Source organism: Falco biarmicus, chromosome 4, assembly GCF_023638135.1.
Source record: "Falco biarmicus isolate bFalBia1 chromosome 4, bFalBia1.pri, whole genome shotgun sequence".
Classification (NCBI taxonomy): Eukaryota; Metazoa; Chordata; class Aves; order Falconiformes; family Falconidae; genus Falco; species Falco biarmicus.
In genome coordinates, this window is record NC_079291.1 from 39,130,954 (window position 1) to 39,149,221 (window position 18,268).

Consider the following 18,268-nt stretch of genomic DNA (forward strand, 5'->3'; position numbering starts at 1 on the left):
TACCTTACATTGTCTAGGTATAATGATGCAAGATTACCTTAGTCTTTATTTTTCAATAAGCAAAGACCAGTAGTTTCCTGAACCTGGGAGCTACTGAAACGTGGTTTCCTAGAGTTTTTTTCCCATCATTTATTAATTTTGCTCTCTCCTAAATGCAATATCAGATCGTTGCTTTTTCCTGAGTAGAAAAACTTTTAGGGATACAAGTCCATAATCCTAAAAAACCTGTAATAAATATTACAATACATGTTACAGGTGTGCTTTCCGTCTAACTGGGCCCCTCTTTTCATGACCTTGTTTTCTAAAAAGCTGAAGTACTTACCCTGGAAAATACATTTTATTTACTTTTATTAATGATACTGTGAATGATGAATGTGAACAAGTATGTGTGTGATGTAGTAATGTGTAAGGTACTGATACAGCTGCAGAATTAAGAAATTCCAACTGGATCACAATGTGTAGGACGCTGAGACATGCTGGTATCCATAGGCTGTACAAAACGCATTTCTGTTGTGAAGATAAAATCAGCAGAGAATGACATTGCTTACCTGTCCTACAGCCTGCCGGGCCTGTTATTACAGGTTGGCAGCTACCAGGTTGTTGATGCCCTGACTTGTCAAGGCTTCCATGTTCCCAGTGGCTTTAATAGAAGACTCCGTACCTACCAGTGAAATGGATCGTTTGACTCCCAGGCTCCCTAGTCCACTTCTGAGCTTAATGGTGGGCTGCTGAATGGACTACCTTAAATCTGAATTCTGTGAGTAGACATCTGTCTGGGGATGGGGTTGCTTTTTACTTGGCTTCCAGAATCTGCAGGCACGCAGTTAACCCACGTATGCATGAATGGCATGTGGCTAGTATATAAGCTTTACAAGTGCCTAGGTTACCTGAGAAGCCTCTCAGGTCATACCAGGCTCTTGCAGTTCACAAAGACTAATTTCATAGATTTCTAGACTGTGCGCTATAGAACATATTTTCATTTGGGAAATGTCAAAACAGCCCTGTGCTGCAAGCACTGTGTTTCTTTACCTTTGGCTTTATGTTCTCTGTAGGCTGAAGCTGTTGAGTCTGTTCCTGTGTTTGTCCTAGTGGCTGGTCAGTGCAAAAGCTGTTCTCTTGTTGCTTGTGTTTTCAATTGTACTTTTCAATTAATATTTCTCCACCTACTATTTCATGCCCTGAAAGCTTATGTCTCAAAAGCGTGCTTGAAAAATAATCCAAAATGTTTTTACTATACCACATCTGTGTCCATTTGGGATTCTGCAGTACTAGAAAGATGTTGAAAAAGTGAAGTACTCACTGAAGTGAGTCTGGCAGGCCCCCCTGTGATTGTGACTGGAGTGGGTGGTGTACAAGGAAAGGTTGAGAGAAATGGTTTTATCTTAAGAGGAGAGTGCTAAATGAGGATTTTAATAATGTCTTCACCTATCTAATGGAAGAGGATGAAGAGGACAGATAGAGCCAGACTCTTCTTGGCTGTACTCAGGAAAAAGACAAAAGACTTGCAGATGCAAGGCAGAACAAGGGATTAGATAGAAAGACAATTATCCTCACCGTGAGCGTGGTTGAACACCATGGTTACCTAGGGAGGCTGTGGAGTCTCCATCCTTGGAGATACTCAAAACTCAACGAGGCAGAGCTTGGACTATATGATCTCTAGAGGTTCCTCTCAACCTAAACTATTCTGTGGTTTAAATGATTGCTTTTTTAATCTTTTATACAGCTCTTTATAGACCTAGAATTTTATTTTGAGCTTATTCTGAAAGTGAAGACAATAAAAGAATATGCACTTCCCAGGGAATATTTTCTTAAAACAAAATTCAGTGGTTTTTTTTTTTCTCACACTGAGCCATTTCTTTGCCAATAGTTCAACAAAGAAACATTTTTTTGACTGTGAACACTCTAAAGCAGTTTTTGACTGCCATTAATTTATCAGATCACATATCTAACTTTAAATTTTTAGATAATAAAAAAAAAGCTTGTTTCTTGTGAAAATCCAGGAAAATCTTGATTATGCAGAGAAACTCCTATGTATCCTTTCTTTATTGTGGTAGGGTCTAAGTCAGATCTGAGGCATAAGATCAACAGAAAGAAGTAGGGAAAAGATAAAGACAATCTAGAAATTATTTTATTTTTTTAGAACTGCCCTGTAAAAAAAGAAAAAGAAAGACATTTCCCTAATCAGATATGCTTAGATTTCAAATAAATCCATATGTATCTGATTGTATGCCAAAGAAGATGATTTATTCATGCAGTAATTCTTTCTTGTGTGTGGCATATATTTTCCTGTAAGAAAATTAGATCAGCTGAATGTGTCTTTCAAACCAGTAAGACAGACTCTGCAAGTTTTTTGTTTCAGTAAGAGCTGTAAAATAATTCTTAAAGGCAAATTACTCCATTAGGTTAGCACATATGTGTCTTTTACATCCAAACCTTGTGGCTGTATATGTAATCTCAGCAAGCACCTTTCCAGCTGGCTGAAGTGGGTCAAAGCCTGCAAAAAGGTCATGAAAAGCTCTCTCCTTATTGACAGGAGGATGGTGACACTCTATGGGATCAGCTGACTGATGTAAGTGAAAACAGGGTAAGTATTAGTTTTCAGCTTGATAAACAATGTGCTCCTACATAGCTATGTAGTTGCTAGTGTTGACAAAAAGATTAGGGTAGAAATGTGTACTCCCAGAAGCTAGGAAGGGCAGGATTGTCTCATCATCAGCAAGATCAGACAAAGCCGACAACAAATGTGCGTCTCAGTTACAGCTTTGTCTTAAGTTACTCTCTGAACCGTGCAGTTTCTCTGCTCCCCGTACTTGCCTTCAGCATAGATTTTGCAACAAATTAGATTTGATTTGTGACCACTATTGCAGCAATTCTTCTAGCTTTGGATTTCAGAAGCATCCTAACCACTGTGATTGCCAGCTGGATGTCCCTGTAGACACTGTATGCAAGCTTTGATACCCTCTCCAGTTCCTTTTGGTGTAGATTATTTTCTATTCAGCAAAAGAAAGCTGTATCAGACTCCCCAGCTCTGCAGGAGGAAATACAGACTTCTTTGTGTTTATTCATACAAAGGCATTAATTTTGATGGGAACTTTGCAGCAAAGACAACACTGATTCTGAATGCTGTTACACTGCTGTTGACATCAAATACTACTGTACGTCATCCTGTGACTAACAAATCTGTCCCATTTACTGATTTGTTACATGAATCTTGTATTTGTTTCCATACCTTATTATCTGCTTGTGTGAGTGACCTGTGTTAGCCAGTTTGAGGCCTGCTTTAGCAAGTGCTTGAGCAGAGGGTCTGTATGAACAGTTTATGGACCTACCAGTGCATCAGCAAAGTTCACAATCCCTCTATTTTTGCCTTTTTAAGGAGGGGGTGTCTGCCCATCATTCCATGAAAGTATCAAGTATCGGCCAAAGATGGCATGAAGGATCAGACTCTGCTTTATGGCTATCTTGTTATATCCGTCCATCAGCTAATTCATGCCTACAGCATGGGCTGCTCATTAACTTGGTAAATATGTATTACCAAATTCTCCTTTGGTCCCATGGGTTTGCTCTAAGAATATGAGAGATGGAAGTGGGAAGATGAGGTCTATTTGTGATGCTGAGACAGCTGTAGGTGGTGCCATGAAGCAGGAACTAGTAATAGCAACTGGTAATGAACTCAACCCTTTTACAAAGAGAAAGGTATCAGATACCAAAGAAACATATCCACAGGTCTTAGCACAAGGCCCCTCAGCATATTTGCTCTCATGTCATCTAGTCGTGAGTAACAACCAAACTCAATTTCCTCCTGATTACAGCCTCTCAAGGAAAAGCTTCTGTGTTAAGGACCCTGGTACACTCTCTTCCCTAACATCCTGTGTCCTTTCACTTTTCCTGCATACCTTCCTTTTGACTGGTGCTTCTAAGGCCCGCCACTTGCTCTCCAAGAGCCGAGAGCAGCACGGCTGGGAGATGGGGGGACCTCCTTCAGAAGCTGCTACTTCTCTAGAATAGCAGTTCTGCAAAGTAGTAGTTCTCCAAACTGTTGTCAAGTTTATTATCAACGTTTGCTGACAGATACATCATCAGCCTATGTGAAGGAAAGAAAAACAAGCCTTGTCTGGTTTTAAGTTTCTGAAGATACAATGTACTGTTCTGTTGCTTATAGTAGTCTTCCCACTTTTTTCTAGGACAGAGTTTTGTGCATGGTAGTGGAAGTACAAGCATAAGCCATGCCCCCATTTTGTGACAGATAGAGTAGATCTAGCTCTGAGTGACACACAAGTTATCATCAAATTGGCACCGCTGTTCACTTTCAGTGGTTGACTGGGTGTTGGCAACTATGTGACTCTTCATGCTTTACAGAAATGCAGAGGGAGAAGGGAAAAATGTTTGTACAATTTTGTACAAACAAAACAAACAAAAAATACCACTGTCTCAATCTATCACTATTTCTGTTGGTCATCAGTGTATAGTTTCTGTAGATTAGCTGATGGGTCATAATTTCTTACCCTGCAGATTGTTTTTTGATATAGCTATGCACAAAGTGTCCAGATACTCATAATTCCAGAAGCTGGAGTTGTAATCTGCTATGGTAAGATAGCTGCTCTGTAAAAAGTGAACATTTATCTACTGCTACCACTGCTTTGTCCACTTAAACTGCTTCTTAAAGACAGGAATTTTTTGTTTTCACTTGTTAGGAGAGTGCAATAGACTGTTCCTTGAGATCTGACTATCCTCACAATACTAGTTTTACTGCTATAGGACTATGGAGTTTGCTAGCTTTCTTGGAGCCTCCAAAAGCAAATGTGCCTATGTTGCTACATTTGTCGAGTAACTCCTGTTCCACAGAGCCAGTTGTGCTGCACTGTGGAGAGTTTGCAGCCTGCACATGTACAACTTGTAAAGGCAAGTGTAAGGTCCTGCTCTGGGCATCTATATGAGGAAATTTTTATCCTCCTACAGAAGCACTTCTGTGCTATTAACATGCCTGAGAGCATTCAGCAATTGGTTTCCTCATGTTGTTTCCTAATGATTTGTCATCATACTGCCTATTTACTCTGTGCACTGATGGAATTACAACCTTCTGGGGGATACAGTCATTTGCTTTTCTGTATAATCTCACGTTTATATGTCTAGAAGGGCTGTCTTAGCCAAGGCTTTGTATGGTACTACTCCCAGGCATCTTTTGAAAGCCTCTCTCTGTAACTTTAGTTGCTTCATATGTTTATTGTATGTTAGACCTAATGCTTTGCTCAGATCAGATCTGCATTGGTTTTCTCTGATGGTCACTGTACTTCATTCATGTGCTTTGCTCCTGACATTTCTTTAATTGCTTCAGTTTTTCAGGATCCAGTTGTAATCCTTCAGTGCTTGATACATGCCTGGCATAGATGTTGATAGGCTTCTGCTTTAGCTTCATCATGTCCATCCTGAAATTCTGTTCTTGACACTTTTTAGGAGTTCCTGGATTGTTGGATTCTTGGTTGTTGATTGCCTTTATCTTTCAATCTTCTGCTGCTGCTGTAAACTTCAACTGTAAGCCTGAAAGTCTCTCTAAAATATGATTGATTTTACTGTGGAGCACTTGAGCACCCAAAATGATGGGCAGATCTTTCAAACCCAGTGGTATCTACTGAAGGATTTGAAAGAGATTTTCAGGAGTGTCAGAGTTTATAGCTAAAGAAAGTAGAAAAGACATGTTTATTTCTGACTTTAGGTTGGCTTCTGGCTCTTAAAATATGTCTTCATACTCGCTTACAAACTGGATGGGGTCCACAGTGGCAATTCTGCCTCTCTTTTGTGCTGAGAATACCTGTGGTGGTTGTTGAACTGGAAAAATCCTTATGGTTTCCTTCTATTTAGGGGGAGCAGAGCACCTAAGGATGAAAACATTTGTTTTCTTATTCCACAGCTTTCTTATTGACAGTCCGGACTGCCTCAGTAGCTTATTATAGCATCTGATCTGGTATTGCTGCCTGGAAGTGTTGCAGTCTGGTTTTGTCTTTTGTTCTACAGTAGTAGGTATTGACATTTGGATCCTTGCCTTGAACATTTTAGGTGCCTTTGCTGCCTGAAAGCATTTCTGTAGAGTAAGCTTTGTACCAAAGCTGTAAATGAGCCTCCAAAATTAGAGACCAAATTGGGTTTTTAAGCTGTGTGATGTATCTGAGACAATAGTATATGGGGGGTTTTTGTTGCCTACCATTTTGTATGCCTCACCACATTCTTGTAGGAGGTTGTGGTTGGCCAGCAGTCTGCATTGCTAAGGCTCCTGCATTCTAGATCAGATGGAGAGCTCTGTGGAGTGCCACAAGGTTGTGCCTAGGCAGGGTGCATCCGAGCATGCTTAGGTAAAAGTCTCAAGACTGCAACGTGGGCTGAGAGGCTGAGCAAATGAGAGATTTTGTTTCCTGTCCAGATTTCTTTATCTGAAGATTTGTTGTTCTAATTTTGGTTCTTCTAAAATCTGGCTTTTGGAACTCAGAAACCATTTCCCTAGTTTTGGTGTTTGCTGCAAGGAGCAAGTGCAGGCAGGTCTCCTCTTGGCAGCTGGGTTCCTGCCACAGTACATTTCTGTGTCTGCAGGTGACCACAGGACAGGAACGGGGGGAAACTGGTGCTAGTGAAGTTTTGTTCTTTCTCAGAAGCACTTTTCTTGGTTGTACCAGTGAAGCAGTTGTATCAGTTACTATGATGCTTCAGGTAATGATATGCTGACACATGTTCATCACTTCCTGAGACAGCAACAAAAATGTCCATTTGTGGGCTTTTTTATTTCGCATGGCCAGCCCTATATACATACTGACCATTTTCGTGTAACTTCCATGCTTTATTTCTCTTTGCAAGACTGTAAAGTCAGCTTTTCTACTGGATTCTAGACCCTCCAGGCTTCCTGTTTTCTCTGAGTACTTTTTAATTTTTTCTTTCTTGCTCAGCAGACCTTAGCAGACTAACTCAGTGCATGTAGTGTGTATTAAGTACAATAATAATAATAATAATAAAAAGGACTCTGTATTTGTTAAACAAAACTGGTTCTCTGTTAGCAAAACTATCTTACAGCATTGCAACTAGCTGGCTTTCTTCACAAATGTACAGACTCATCCCTGCATCAAGCTAATAAAAGCATGGTGCTGAAAATGTTCACCAAGTCATTGTCTCACATACATTTTCTACAACCAATTTCCATCTTAAAGCAGGTAGCTTTTCTGGAAAGCTGTTCCAGAATCGTATGGGTCTAGTGGTTAAAAATCTTATTTCTAGCCATGGTTAATTCATGCAGCCATTACTTGGAATGTCCTCATTTTCTCCACCCTCATCTTCCAGTGTATTTGTAGAAAGTAACGTATTCTCTGTCATAAGCTCTCATTTCTAGCCATGCCCTGCATCAGATCCAGTTTGAACTCACCTTTCTTGAAGAAGCTGACCAGTGCTATAGGCAGAATTCCAGGTAAGGTCTTGTCACTCATCTTTCCAAATCTCTCCAGGAGATCCTGTTAATGCATCTCTAAAGTCTTCCCTTCTGCAAATTCTGCTTTTCCCTTCATGTTTCATCTGCATGACTCCTGTTTTATTATTTGTGTATTATTCTCTGAGGCCATACTTAAGAGTAATGACAAGTTGGGATGCATGCTATTTTCGATTCATTTAGGACTGTCTCTGTCTCAACACTGTCCTAGAGAGCTGGCTTACTACTGCTTTCCTTTGGATGGCATAACTGCTTAATTGCTTGCCTCTCCATATAAGCAGCTAACAGTGGTTTTTAAGAGAACGATTTAAGTGTATCTTTACTTTTATCCTTTGAGGTTGAGTGACTAGGAAGTGAAATACATGGAGTTGTAATACACTGTAACAGGGCTACATCTGGCGGGCAACTGGTCACCAGCAGTGTTCCTCAGCGTTCAATTCTAGCGCCAGTTCTCTTCAACCCATTTATCAACGATCTGGATGCAGGAGTTGAATGCACCATTAGCAAGTTTGCCGATGATACCAAACGAGGAGTGCTGTTGTCTTGAGGGACAGGAGGCCTTGCAGAGGGATCTAGATAGATTGGAGCATTGGGCTATGATTAATGGGACGAAATTTAACAAGTCCAAATGCTGGATTCTGCACCTAGGATGGAGTAATGCCGGGCACAAGTATAAACTGGGGGAGAAGTGGCTGGAGATGGGCTGTGCAGAGAGGGACCCGGGGGCCTGGCTGGCAGCTGGGTGTCAGTCACCGGTGTGCCCTGGCAGCCGAGGGGCAGCCTGCGCCCCGGGGGCAGCGCACAGAGCGCAGCCAGCCCTCAGAGGTGCTGGTCCCGCTGCCTTCAGCCTTGGCGCGGCCTCACCTGGAGCGCTGTGCGCAGCTCGGGGCCCACGGTTTGCCAGGGGTGTGAAGGACCTTGAATGTGTCCGGAGGAGCGTGTGAAAGGGCTGGGAGGAATGTCCTGTGAGGAGCAGCTGTCTAGTGTGCAGGAAAGGGGGCTGAGGGGCAACGCCGTCGCTCACTACAGCTTCCTGGGGAGGAGAGGGGAGAGAGAAATGTTGAGATTTTCTCCCTGGGATCCAGTGAGAGGATGTGAGGGAATGGTTCAAAGCTGCACCAGGGGAGGTTTAGACTGGGACATTAGGAAGCATTTCTTTACTGAGAGGGTGGTCAGACACTGGAACAGGCTTCCTAGAGAGGTGGTCGATGCCCCAAGCCTGTCACTGTTTAAGAGACATTTGGAGAATGCCCTTAATAATGTGCTTTAACTTGGTCAGCCCTGAATTGGTCAGGCAGCTGGACTAGATGATCGCTGTAGGTCCCTTGCGACTGCAATAGTCTAGTCTAGCCTATTCTGTACTAGTACTGAGTTGCCAAAGTTGGTTCTGTAAAGCCCATTTTTACCTTCAGCCCTGGGAATGGCAAACATCATTTCAGTTGAGAGTGGCATCTCCTCGAACTACTTAATCTGTGAAAATATTAAATTTTCATATGAAACCCAATAAATGTCTATTCCTTTGATACTGAGAAAAAATTTAGAAGGTGAACAAGACCAACCAACACATACAATTTATAATTTCATTATTTTTAAGGAAATATCATAGTATTTTATTAATGCTGTGCTTTCAAAATCTTAAGTCTTAACCTTTTTTATTTTCAGCCTTAGTTGGGAAAGAATTGTTTATAGTAGTATTTTATTACTTTTAGGAACATTATTATTGGCCCTGATGTTTTTAACAGCTGGCTTCCACAACATTAACACTGGGTGTCAGATTTTACAGTTGGCACAATCTGAGGTAGGAATAAATAAAGCATATTAGGTTCTTTATTATAAATTGTACCTTATAATCAAGTGCTTCTGATAGCAGATACATGATGTGGAGAAGCAGTATTGTGCGTAACAGCACAGGTCAGGACTAGCCAATGTAAGCTGCTTTAAATTGTGCACCTTCCAAACATAGGTGTGCCTCATCTTACTTCACGGTAATTACAACGTAACAGTACTGTGAAAGAAGCCTTAGCAGCAGTTTCCATGTTTGCCATTTTGAAGCAGCAGCTGCAAGGCCTGCGACCAGCCCTCACGGCAGAGCCCGCACCTGCCAGCGGGAACTCCTGCAGTCAGAAGGGTTGGTTTAGGCTTCCCCAAGAAAGCAGAAATCAGAAGCGAATAGAAGACTACAGACCTCGTTTGGGAAAGGAGCAGTGCTTACTGACTGACTGACTAGGTGGGCCAGCAGGCTTTTCTCTTACCACCACAGATTTTTCAGCATCCTAGAAATGATCTAAAGAAATGTAGCAGAATGAAGAACAATGTGAAAACTACAAAGTAGTCCAGCTTATGTGTTTCAGGTTAAGCATCAGAACCCATTTTGTCACTCAGGTTGTTTAGTTTTTGTCACTGCTTTTGAATAGTTTTACTTTATTATTATTGTTACTGATATTTCTGGTAGAGTAACACTAAAAAAAAAAAAAAGCCAATCTTCCTAGTACTACAAATGCAGCTACAAAATACACTGGTGTTTTTAGGTTGTTGATAGCATCTGGTCACCAGGATCATATGGTAGCTAATATAAAATTATCGTATGTAGCCACAGTGTGGTGTTCATGCACCACTGTGTCTTCAAGCTTGTAGAAATTAAACTGGCCTGCTAACCAAATGCAGTGTTTCATTCAAATCAGGTGATGGTCTTCTACATTAACATTTTCAGATCCCTACAAAACTGTCCACCAGAGGTGTGAATGCTGTATTTTTCAATACAGTTCTTACAAAAGTCTGGCTTTTCTTGGTTACTTTTTGAAGGCTTTTTCTTCAGTGAAGCTGTGGGCCTCTATGTATTAAAACTGTTACAACTTCTGAACTGTCATGGGCATGTTAACCCGTGCTTTTTAAATCACTGGGAATGATGCGGCACACCTTCCTTCTATTGCTCCCAAATGCTCTGTGTCATGCCTAAGACGTGATGCTTCTGTCTCCCTTTTGGGATGCTATGCACCCTGCCTTTTTTGTTGAGGTGTGGGTGCCTCCCCGTAAGCCTAGAAAAGCCTTAAAAGCAGGTGGCTGTGCCACCTGAATGCACAGGCCCTCTCCTGCAAAGCTGGCTTTGCTCTGGTATCTGTGATACATAGGAATTCTGATTCCTGCTTTTTGCTGTGTAGCACTGAGAAGTGGATCCACCCTCAGGCGGTCATTTCCTGGCAGAGGTGGTCTTCCCAACTGTTCAGGTATTTGCATCTAAAGTAAGCTGGATGGTGATGGAACAAACCTGTATGTATGAGCAGAAAGTGTGAAAGATTCTCAGTGACTGGTAATGTATTTTTAAATAGTTTAAAGACTTTGACTAAATGTGCTTCTTCATCCTGCTTGAATTTTTTGTATCACCTTTAGAATCAGTTTGAGAAGAGATTTTTCTTATTTGACTGTCAAGCTAAAGTATAAGCTTCAGAAATGTTGGAGTTTTTGAGTCTTTTTGTGGAAGAAATGACTGTGTAAATGAGACTAATGGTACTGAAGCTAAATGAATTTACTAGAGGAACTGTGTCTTCTGCAACACTGGCTCCACTATCCTTTAGCTATTTTTAAGCTCACACTGTCTCCCAGTGATTTTTGATGCACCTTTTTTTGGTTTGCTCTTCTTGTAGTTTCTTTGAAGTCATTCTCAACAAATGTTGACAAACTTTCCAATTTAAACATATCTGAAAATCAAGAAATTGCCACAGCAACATTTGGGGAGACTTTCTTCTGTCTTGCTTGCATTATATAGTTTTAAAATAGGCATGAATTGCTGCCTATTCTGATCTGGTTGCATTTCTCAAACTTTTTGTGCAGGTAAAAAAGTCTGCTTGTAAGCACATAGGTGTATTTTATGATGAATCAGCTCTTGCATATACTGAGCTATATTCAAAGCAAGAAATAATACCCATAATGATCTGCAGCATTTTGGAAATGGAATTTTGCTGCTTGTTATTCCCTTGTTATTATTTTTTCAGTCTTTTTAACAAGAACATGTGAGTTTGCAGGAAAAAAAAATTGAAAATTCTGTTTCACTATTGCTTCTAATTAATTTTTCTTTAGCAGGTATTTGTTTCACATGGTGTTCCCAGATTCTTTTGACAGAACACAGACTGATTTGCTAGCAGTAGTAGGATGTCACCTCAGTACTTATGTCCACAAATTCAATCAGCAAGAATAAAGGACAAGAAAATCAGGAATGAATAAAAATGGTTGAGAATTGCTTTTTTGTTCATACAGTAATGACAGATTCTGATGCTAGAGACAATGCAGTTGACATCTTTGACGCTGTTTTTCCTTCTCAGCAAGAAGGAAGGAGTAGTTATGAATCTTGCTACAGCTGTTACTTCTGTCAGTCAATAAACAAACATACTAAAGCTGCTGTGGTAAAGCTGAATGTGGCTCTGGCTACTCCACCATGCCAAAAAGAATATAGCAAAATTAGAAAGAGTCCAGAGATGGGCAGTGATGATGGCCATGAATATGGAAGCACTGCTACATGAGGGATACGTAAGCAAGCCAGGCCTTTTCAGTCAGAAAAAAAGGCTGACTGAGGGCAGAGACAATATAATAAAAGATCTCAGAAATGTTCAGTGGCAAATCCCGAGAGATGCACCATTCACTTTCTTTACTGTACTACCCTGTGTCCATCAAATGAAGTTGTAGGAGTTGGATTAAACCCCACAAAGATAATTGTACAACTTACTGCAAGAGGATGTTGTAGATGCCAACTGTTCATAGGAATTTAAGGTGAGACTGGATAAATACATGGAAGAGAAATTCATAGATGTTTCCCATCCACTTAGACACTCCACCACGGAGGCAGAGAGAATACTGAACTACGTGGTCCTTATGTTTTCTAGGTGTTTAGATGGACCTTATCTTTTTGTGTATGTTCTAAAAGCCTGTGTTTTTAAATGGTCATCCTGAAATCCCGTATCAATTTAATTATTTTGCTGCTTGTTAAGTTCTTTATGGTTAGTGACTCAAATAGGAGAAAATATTAACCAAGGGTGTTGCCTAATACTATTCCATCACCATTTATAAAAGCAGAACTGGTTTCCATTGTTGCATGAAGATTATCTCATATCTAACAGATGGTTATGTAGCACAAGCAGTTCTGATGACAGAAAATATTGCAGCCCATTGTTTCAAATTGGACTTCATTCACTCTAATTTTCCTATACCTGAAGAGTCTTGTTCTAGAATGATGTGTTGTTTTCTTGGGTTTTTTCAGGAATGGAGAAGCTGGTTGCTTGTCCATACAAAAGACCAAATGCTCTCTGTAGGCTGATTTGCTTTCCATGGGCTGGAGGTGGAACTTCTCAATTTGCAAAATGGGGCAAACTCTTCAACAGCTCAATTGAAGGTTAGTCATTTGTGTAGTTAAAGCAGAAGTTAAGCAAGTCTGAAATACACAGTAGACAAAATTTTTGAATGGAATATAACATTCTTGAAAGAACTGCAGTCTCTTTCCAATGGGTCTTATCCAGAAAGGAATTCCATTAGGAATTAGCATTTCCATAAGGGGATTGAGTTTAGTAAGTTTCTGTACCACCTTGGATCAAATTCTATTTGACTAGCTTAAAAAGTTACATTCTTAGAGCGACATTTCACAAGACTATAGTATGTTTGACTGCTTCAAAAGCTATCCGTTCAGAAACAGCAATATACTGGCATATTACATAAGTTAAAAAAGGGCACCAGCAAGCTTAACAGCAAAGGTATGCAAACTACTTTTATTGTTGAGAGACTGCACAGGATGAATTTCCATCCAGAGTGTTTGCATGGTTCTGCACTTCTTGTATCAAAACTGGTGTTTAAACTATAGATTTATGACAGTGAAATTACATTTAGTTACAGTGTAAAGTAATTCTCATTGCTATCAGACTATATCAGCACTATAAAGATTCATTATTGATATATTTCAAGAGGAACCAAGGCCATTTTCCAGACCTTCCACAAAGAAAAAGAAATAATTATTTAGCATCTATAGAGAGCATTGCCGTTGCAATTTTATCAGTCCTCTAAACGCTTTCATACTTTCTGTAAACAGTTGCACAAGTCACATCAAATTTTCCTTGACATTTAAAAAAAAACCCAAACAAATAATAATAAAAAAAGCTTTTGCCCAGTGGAACTATTTCCAGCGAAGATACTAAGGAGAGGGCCTAGGAGCGACTGCCAACACAGGGTACAGCATGCTCTTTGTGCAGTCAGGAAGTATAGAAGATGCAAACATTTCTGTACTGCTACATGTGGTATTAGGTAGCGATTTATTCTCTCTTCTAAAATGCTTTGCATCTGACCCATTACTTCCATATGAGTTTGGCGGTATGCATGATATCAAGGAGATTTTAGAAAATCAATATTTTTTTTCTGATCTGTTTTAAACAGGGAGAGGAAAATCCCCAATTTTGAAAGGAGTATAATAAAAGCATGTAATATATCCTTCCATATAACTCCAAACTGCCATCAATTTATACTATGATTCCACATTTTACTACATGCAGTGCTGAAGAGCCTGCAAAGAAGAGGGACTGTATGATTCTGATTCTGATAGTTTAACTTTCTAATGCTGCCCTTGAAATTATATATTTTACACATCCCTCAAATTTAGTATTATTGAAATTAATGAATTTTTTGTTGTTATTAATAGTCATAAAGTTGCTTTGAAACCTCAGCTGAGATCAGGACCTTGTGGATTTCTGAGCCAAGGCATTTATCAATCAGATCAATTGGAAAGGCAACATTTGTGAGTAAAGGAAGGGATGGAAACCTGATCTCTCACAGGATTAAAAGACAGTAGTACCAATAGCAAATACGCTCTATCAACTGTAAGAATGTTTAACTTAAATAATCTATATATTCTGCAGAATAGATCAAAAACCTTAATTAAAATTATTTTACTGTTTCTATTTGAAATAACTATAATTCTTTTCCTACCCTTCACCTTTTCTGCAGTATCCTCTGTAAGGCTTCCTGGAAGAGAATCTCGTCTTAAGGAGCCTTTTGCAAAAGACATGAAAACTGTAGTTAATGAAATTACAAGTGTTTTGTTAAAAGAATTGCAAGAAAAAACATTTGCATTTTTTGGTCACAGGTAAAAATATATATATTTTCAGATACCTTGGTGAAGGAGCTTTATCTTTGAACTCTAGAAGTAGATAGTCACTTGCCTTTATTTGCAAAAACTTTAGGAAAATACACTTGTGCAATGGTCTTTTGTCAAGTCATCCTAAAGCATGCCGTTGATCTCAAAGACTGGTTATTTATTTATTTATTACTTCAGGCACAACATCTTCTAAAAATGGCAGTGTTATGTTGTTTTTTTTTTTACACTGATAAATTGTAGTTGTGTTTAGTGTTAGTGCTTGCTTTATATGAATGCAGAGGGTGAACCATTTGTAAAACACATGCTTTTGAAGACCACTTAGTCCCAAGTGTTCAAAATAACTGTTCTTTCTGCAAATTAAGGAGACTAGTAAAAGAAAGAAAGTCTGATTTGTAAAACTAGACTGTATAGGAATACACTTCATGTCAATTAGCTAATATGACTATAATTTACATGTCATATATGGTTTCAGTAACTGTTCAAGATATCCAGTTACCACTGAAGTTTAAGTTATATGTAAAAACTGGAAAATTTAAACCTGGTTTTGCTTACTTTAATTTCTCTTTTCACTGCAGTTTTGGATCTTACCTTAGTTTCGCAGTTGCACTACACTTGAAAGAAAAGTATGGACTAGAGCCAATCCATCTCTTTGTATCAGGGGGGCATGCCCCAAACGTAAGTTTCAGGATCATTAACAGTATGAAACAAAACAGCGTATTAGCTACCAAGAGTAAAAATAACATTTTATAGTATGGTATGCAGAGTGGCTTTAATATAAAAGAAGCATTGCTTCTGAACGTAGACAGAAAAATGTTCTGTTCTCTTAGAGGAAATGAATTCTGAGGCAGATGGAGAATTTCATGTTACAGAATATTCACTGCTGCTTACCTTAGCCTAGGGAGAACAGTCTCCTTAACCTAATGCTGGTTTTTTGAATACTGTATTATTTACGGTGGCCTTTTGCTTAATTCTAAACAGTAATCAAAACAAAATATAAAATGCCACTCCCTACTCCGTAACATCTAAAGTAACTGTCTTAATCTAGTCTTTCATAAACCTCCTGCACCAGCCCTCAGTACGTTTCTCCATTTATTTCCTTCTGTCCTCATTCTCTGTTGGCTATTTAAGCTGTCCTCAGTTTCTTCTGGGATTCTGGTGGTTCTGCTATTCTTTCTCAGGAAAACAACAATGAATTGGCTTTTTCCCAGTCCTCCTGTCCTCAGTCAGCAGTTGCTATTTCCATTCTTCTGTTTCTGGGGCTTCTTAGTAATCCTGAGTATAACCTAGTACTTCATGGAAGCAATTGTTTTTCCTGCAGATTTCCATAATTGGTTGGTCTCTCCAGTTCTACATTAGTCAGATTTGTGCCCACTGCTAGGCTTTTCTTTCTCTTAAATAGATTGTTGTATTAGTTGTATTTCAATAGTGACAGTCAAACTTTGAACAAAATGAAATTAATTATTTGTCTGTAGAAGTTTCAGACTTTGAGGGTACTTGGCTCACTCATAATCTGTATTTTCAGCAAACACAGTTGACTAACCCTTCCCAAGAAGTATTCTCTGTGGATGTTGAACTAATCAGCCATTACATTTTGGAGACAGAATCATTGTAAATTTACTACAACAATTCTTAATGAAAATATTATTTAAAGTATATTCTATACAACACCTGATCTGTTTTGTCTGGTGCTGACAGTCTGAAGCATTTCTTCCCATCAAAAGCATACCCATGTATGATACAGAAGATGAGGACATTCTTACATATATACAGACTTCAGGAGGAACTTCTTCTGAGCTTCTGCAAAATGAAGAAATTAAGAACCATCTGCTACTTACTTTCAAGGAAGACCTTAGAGTTCTTCAGACATTTTTGTAAGTTTTACAATTTTGTTTTACATTTATATTTGTATTTTATCGTTTTACTTCTGTCTGATCATTTCAGGTTTTTTCTTTCTCTGTAATTTGTTCTCACTTCTGTTGTAAAAAGAATATGAAACAGTAAACGTAGTTTTCTCCTTTGTGTGCTTTTCCATTTATATTCTAGTATTTAAGCCCTAGATGAAAAAACTGCTTACTGTAGCACTACGGTTGTTACAATAGTGAACATGTCATGGTAAAATTACAGTTCTGCTTAGGATCCAGAGTTAGTAGCCACTGAAAGGAATATTCTAGCATTTTTTATTGTCTTCTGAGGCTGATAATATCAATTGATCATGCTTCAGGATCACTGCATTCAGCCTCCTGATCCAAGGCCCCCTAGCCTAACCAGAAGCAAAGAATCCCTGTGTTCTAGGCATCTAGAGAGCAACCAGCTTCTGTCCTGACTGCTGTCCCCACTGGGTGTTACACAACAACTCATGTAGCTGAGTGGTTAAGGTTTCTTACCTTGGCGAAGACAAGGACCCTCTTGGATGTGGCACCCATTTTGGCCATAGGAGCCCGATGCCGATAAGGCCCTGAAACGTTAGAACTTGCATATAAGCAGACAACGTGATTTATTGTAGGTGAGAATTTTTATTGCAGGTTGAAGCTCTTTTTTTCCTATTGGGTCATTCCTTCTTTAACATTCTAGACCTAATTACAATAGGCTAAGGAGCAAAGAATCTTAGAGTAATTCCTCTGATGATTCTGCACAGTCTAATTTCTAAAGTTTGGTATGTTTTGGAGGAGAAAGAAAAAGCTATTTTGTATATGGAAGCAAACCTCAAATATAGGCATCTTATGGAAAGTTCTCTTGCTACTTTTTACGTTCACAGTTTTGAGAAGGCAGAAAGGAACATCTCCTTCTCTTGTGATATTACCTGCTTTAATGGATCTGAAGACAAACCATATGATTTAGAAGGTACTTTGCTTAAATAGTTTTCCTCTTACACTTGTGCATTTTCCTGTTGTATTGAATTGGTTAATGAAAAGTTTTCTTGACTCTTTTGATCTCCTTAAATGAAACAAATCAACAGAGCAGTCTCTGTGTATGAACCTAAACAGTTGATACAGGATTTAAAATAATTATTAAATAGTAACTTTGAAATATTTATGTAAAATGACAATAGTTGACGTTTCTCTGACACTTTAAATATCTTTTTCAGCCTGGCATGATCTAACAAGTGGAGGTATTTCCTTTTACAAGCTTCCTGGTGATCACTTTTATCTGCTGGAACCTTCTAATGAAATTTTCTTGATAAAACACATAACAAGATGCATAGAAAATGCTGGTCTATGAGTATTTCCCTCTGTATTAATGGCAGAAGGTGTAAGATTAGTCCACAGCAGTTCATAATAAGTCATTTTTTCTGTACAATTTCATGTGGTTATGCCTGAAGAGTTGTTCTGTTCCTCCTCTGTGATCATTTAAAAGGGGGATTTTTTCTGATTTTTTGAAAATAAACATTGGCTTTGGGTCTTAAAAATAAGAGTTTTCCATCTTTTCTTGAAAGAAAAGTTTTTTATCTTTTTTGTCGACAACATGGACACTGGGATTGAGCGCACCCTCAGCAAGTTTGCCGACACCACCAAGCCGTGTGGTGCAGTCCACACACTGGAGAGAAGGGATGCCATCCAGAGGGACCTTGACAGGCTAGAGAGCTGGGGCCATGTGAACCTCATGAAGCTCAACAAGGCCAAGTGCAAGGTCCTGCACATGAGTCAGGGCAATCCCAAGCACAAATGCTGGCTCGGTGGAGA

General features: G+C 39.2%; 1 protein-coding gene across 7 annotated transcripts in view; it reads left to right on the forward strand.

The window, feature by feature from the left end:
• Positions 1–17,997, forward strand: part of OLAH (oleoyl-ACP hydrolase) — a 21,788-nt gene extending 3,791 nt beyond the window's left edge. The window contains exons 2-11 of one of the 7 annotated variants that reach the window (XM_056336106.1): positions 582–757; positions 2,534–2,584; positions 7,357–7,444; positions 10,621–10,686; positions 12,711–12,842; positions 14,438–14,576; positions 15,164–15,263; positions 16,284–16,459; positions 17,344–17,429; positions 17,674–17,997. In XM_056336106.1, the coding sequence (XP_056192081.1) occupies positions 7,372–7,444; positions 10,621–10,686; positions 12,711–12,842; positions 14,438–14,576; positions 15,164–15,263; positions 16,284–16,459; positions 17,344–17,429; positions 17,674–17,807 (906 nt within the window). In that variant the 5' untranslated portion in view covers positions 582–757; positions 2,534–2,584; positions 7,357–7,371 and the 3' untranslated portion in view covers positions 17,808–17,997. Of the gene's footprint in view, positions 1–581; positions 758–1,360; positions 2,585–7,356; positions 7,445–9,171; positions 9,261–10,620; positions 10,687–12,710; positions 12,843–14,437; positions 14,577–15,163; positions 15,264–16,283; positions 16,460–17,343; positions 17,430–17,673 lie in introns of those variants that run through there. The other 6 variants (XM_056336108.1, XM_056336107.1, XM_056336110.1 and 3 more) reach the window with 6 other exon arrangements.
• The last annotated feature ends 271 nt before the right edge of the window (positions 17,998–18,268 follow it).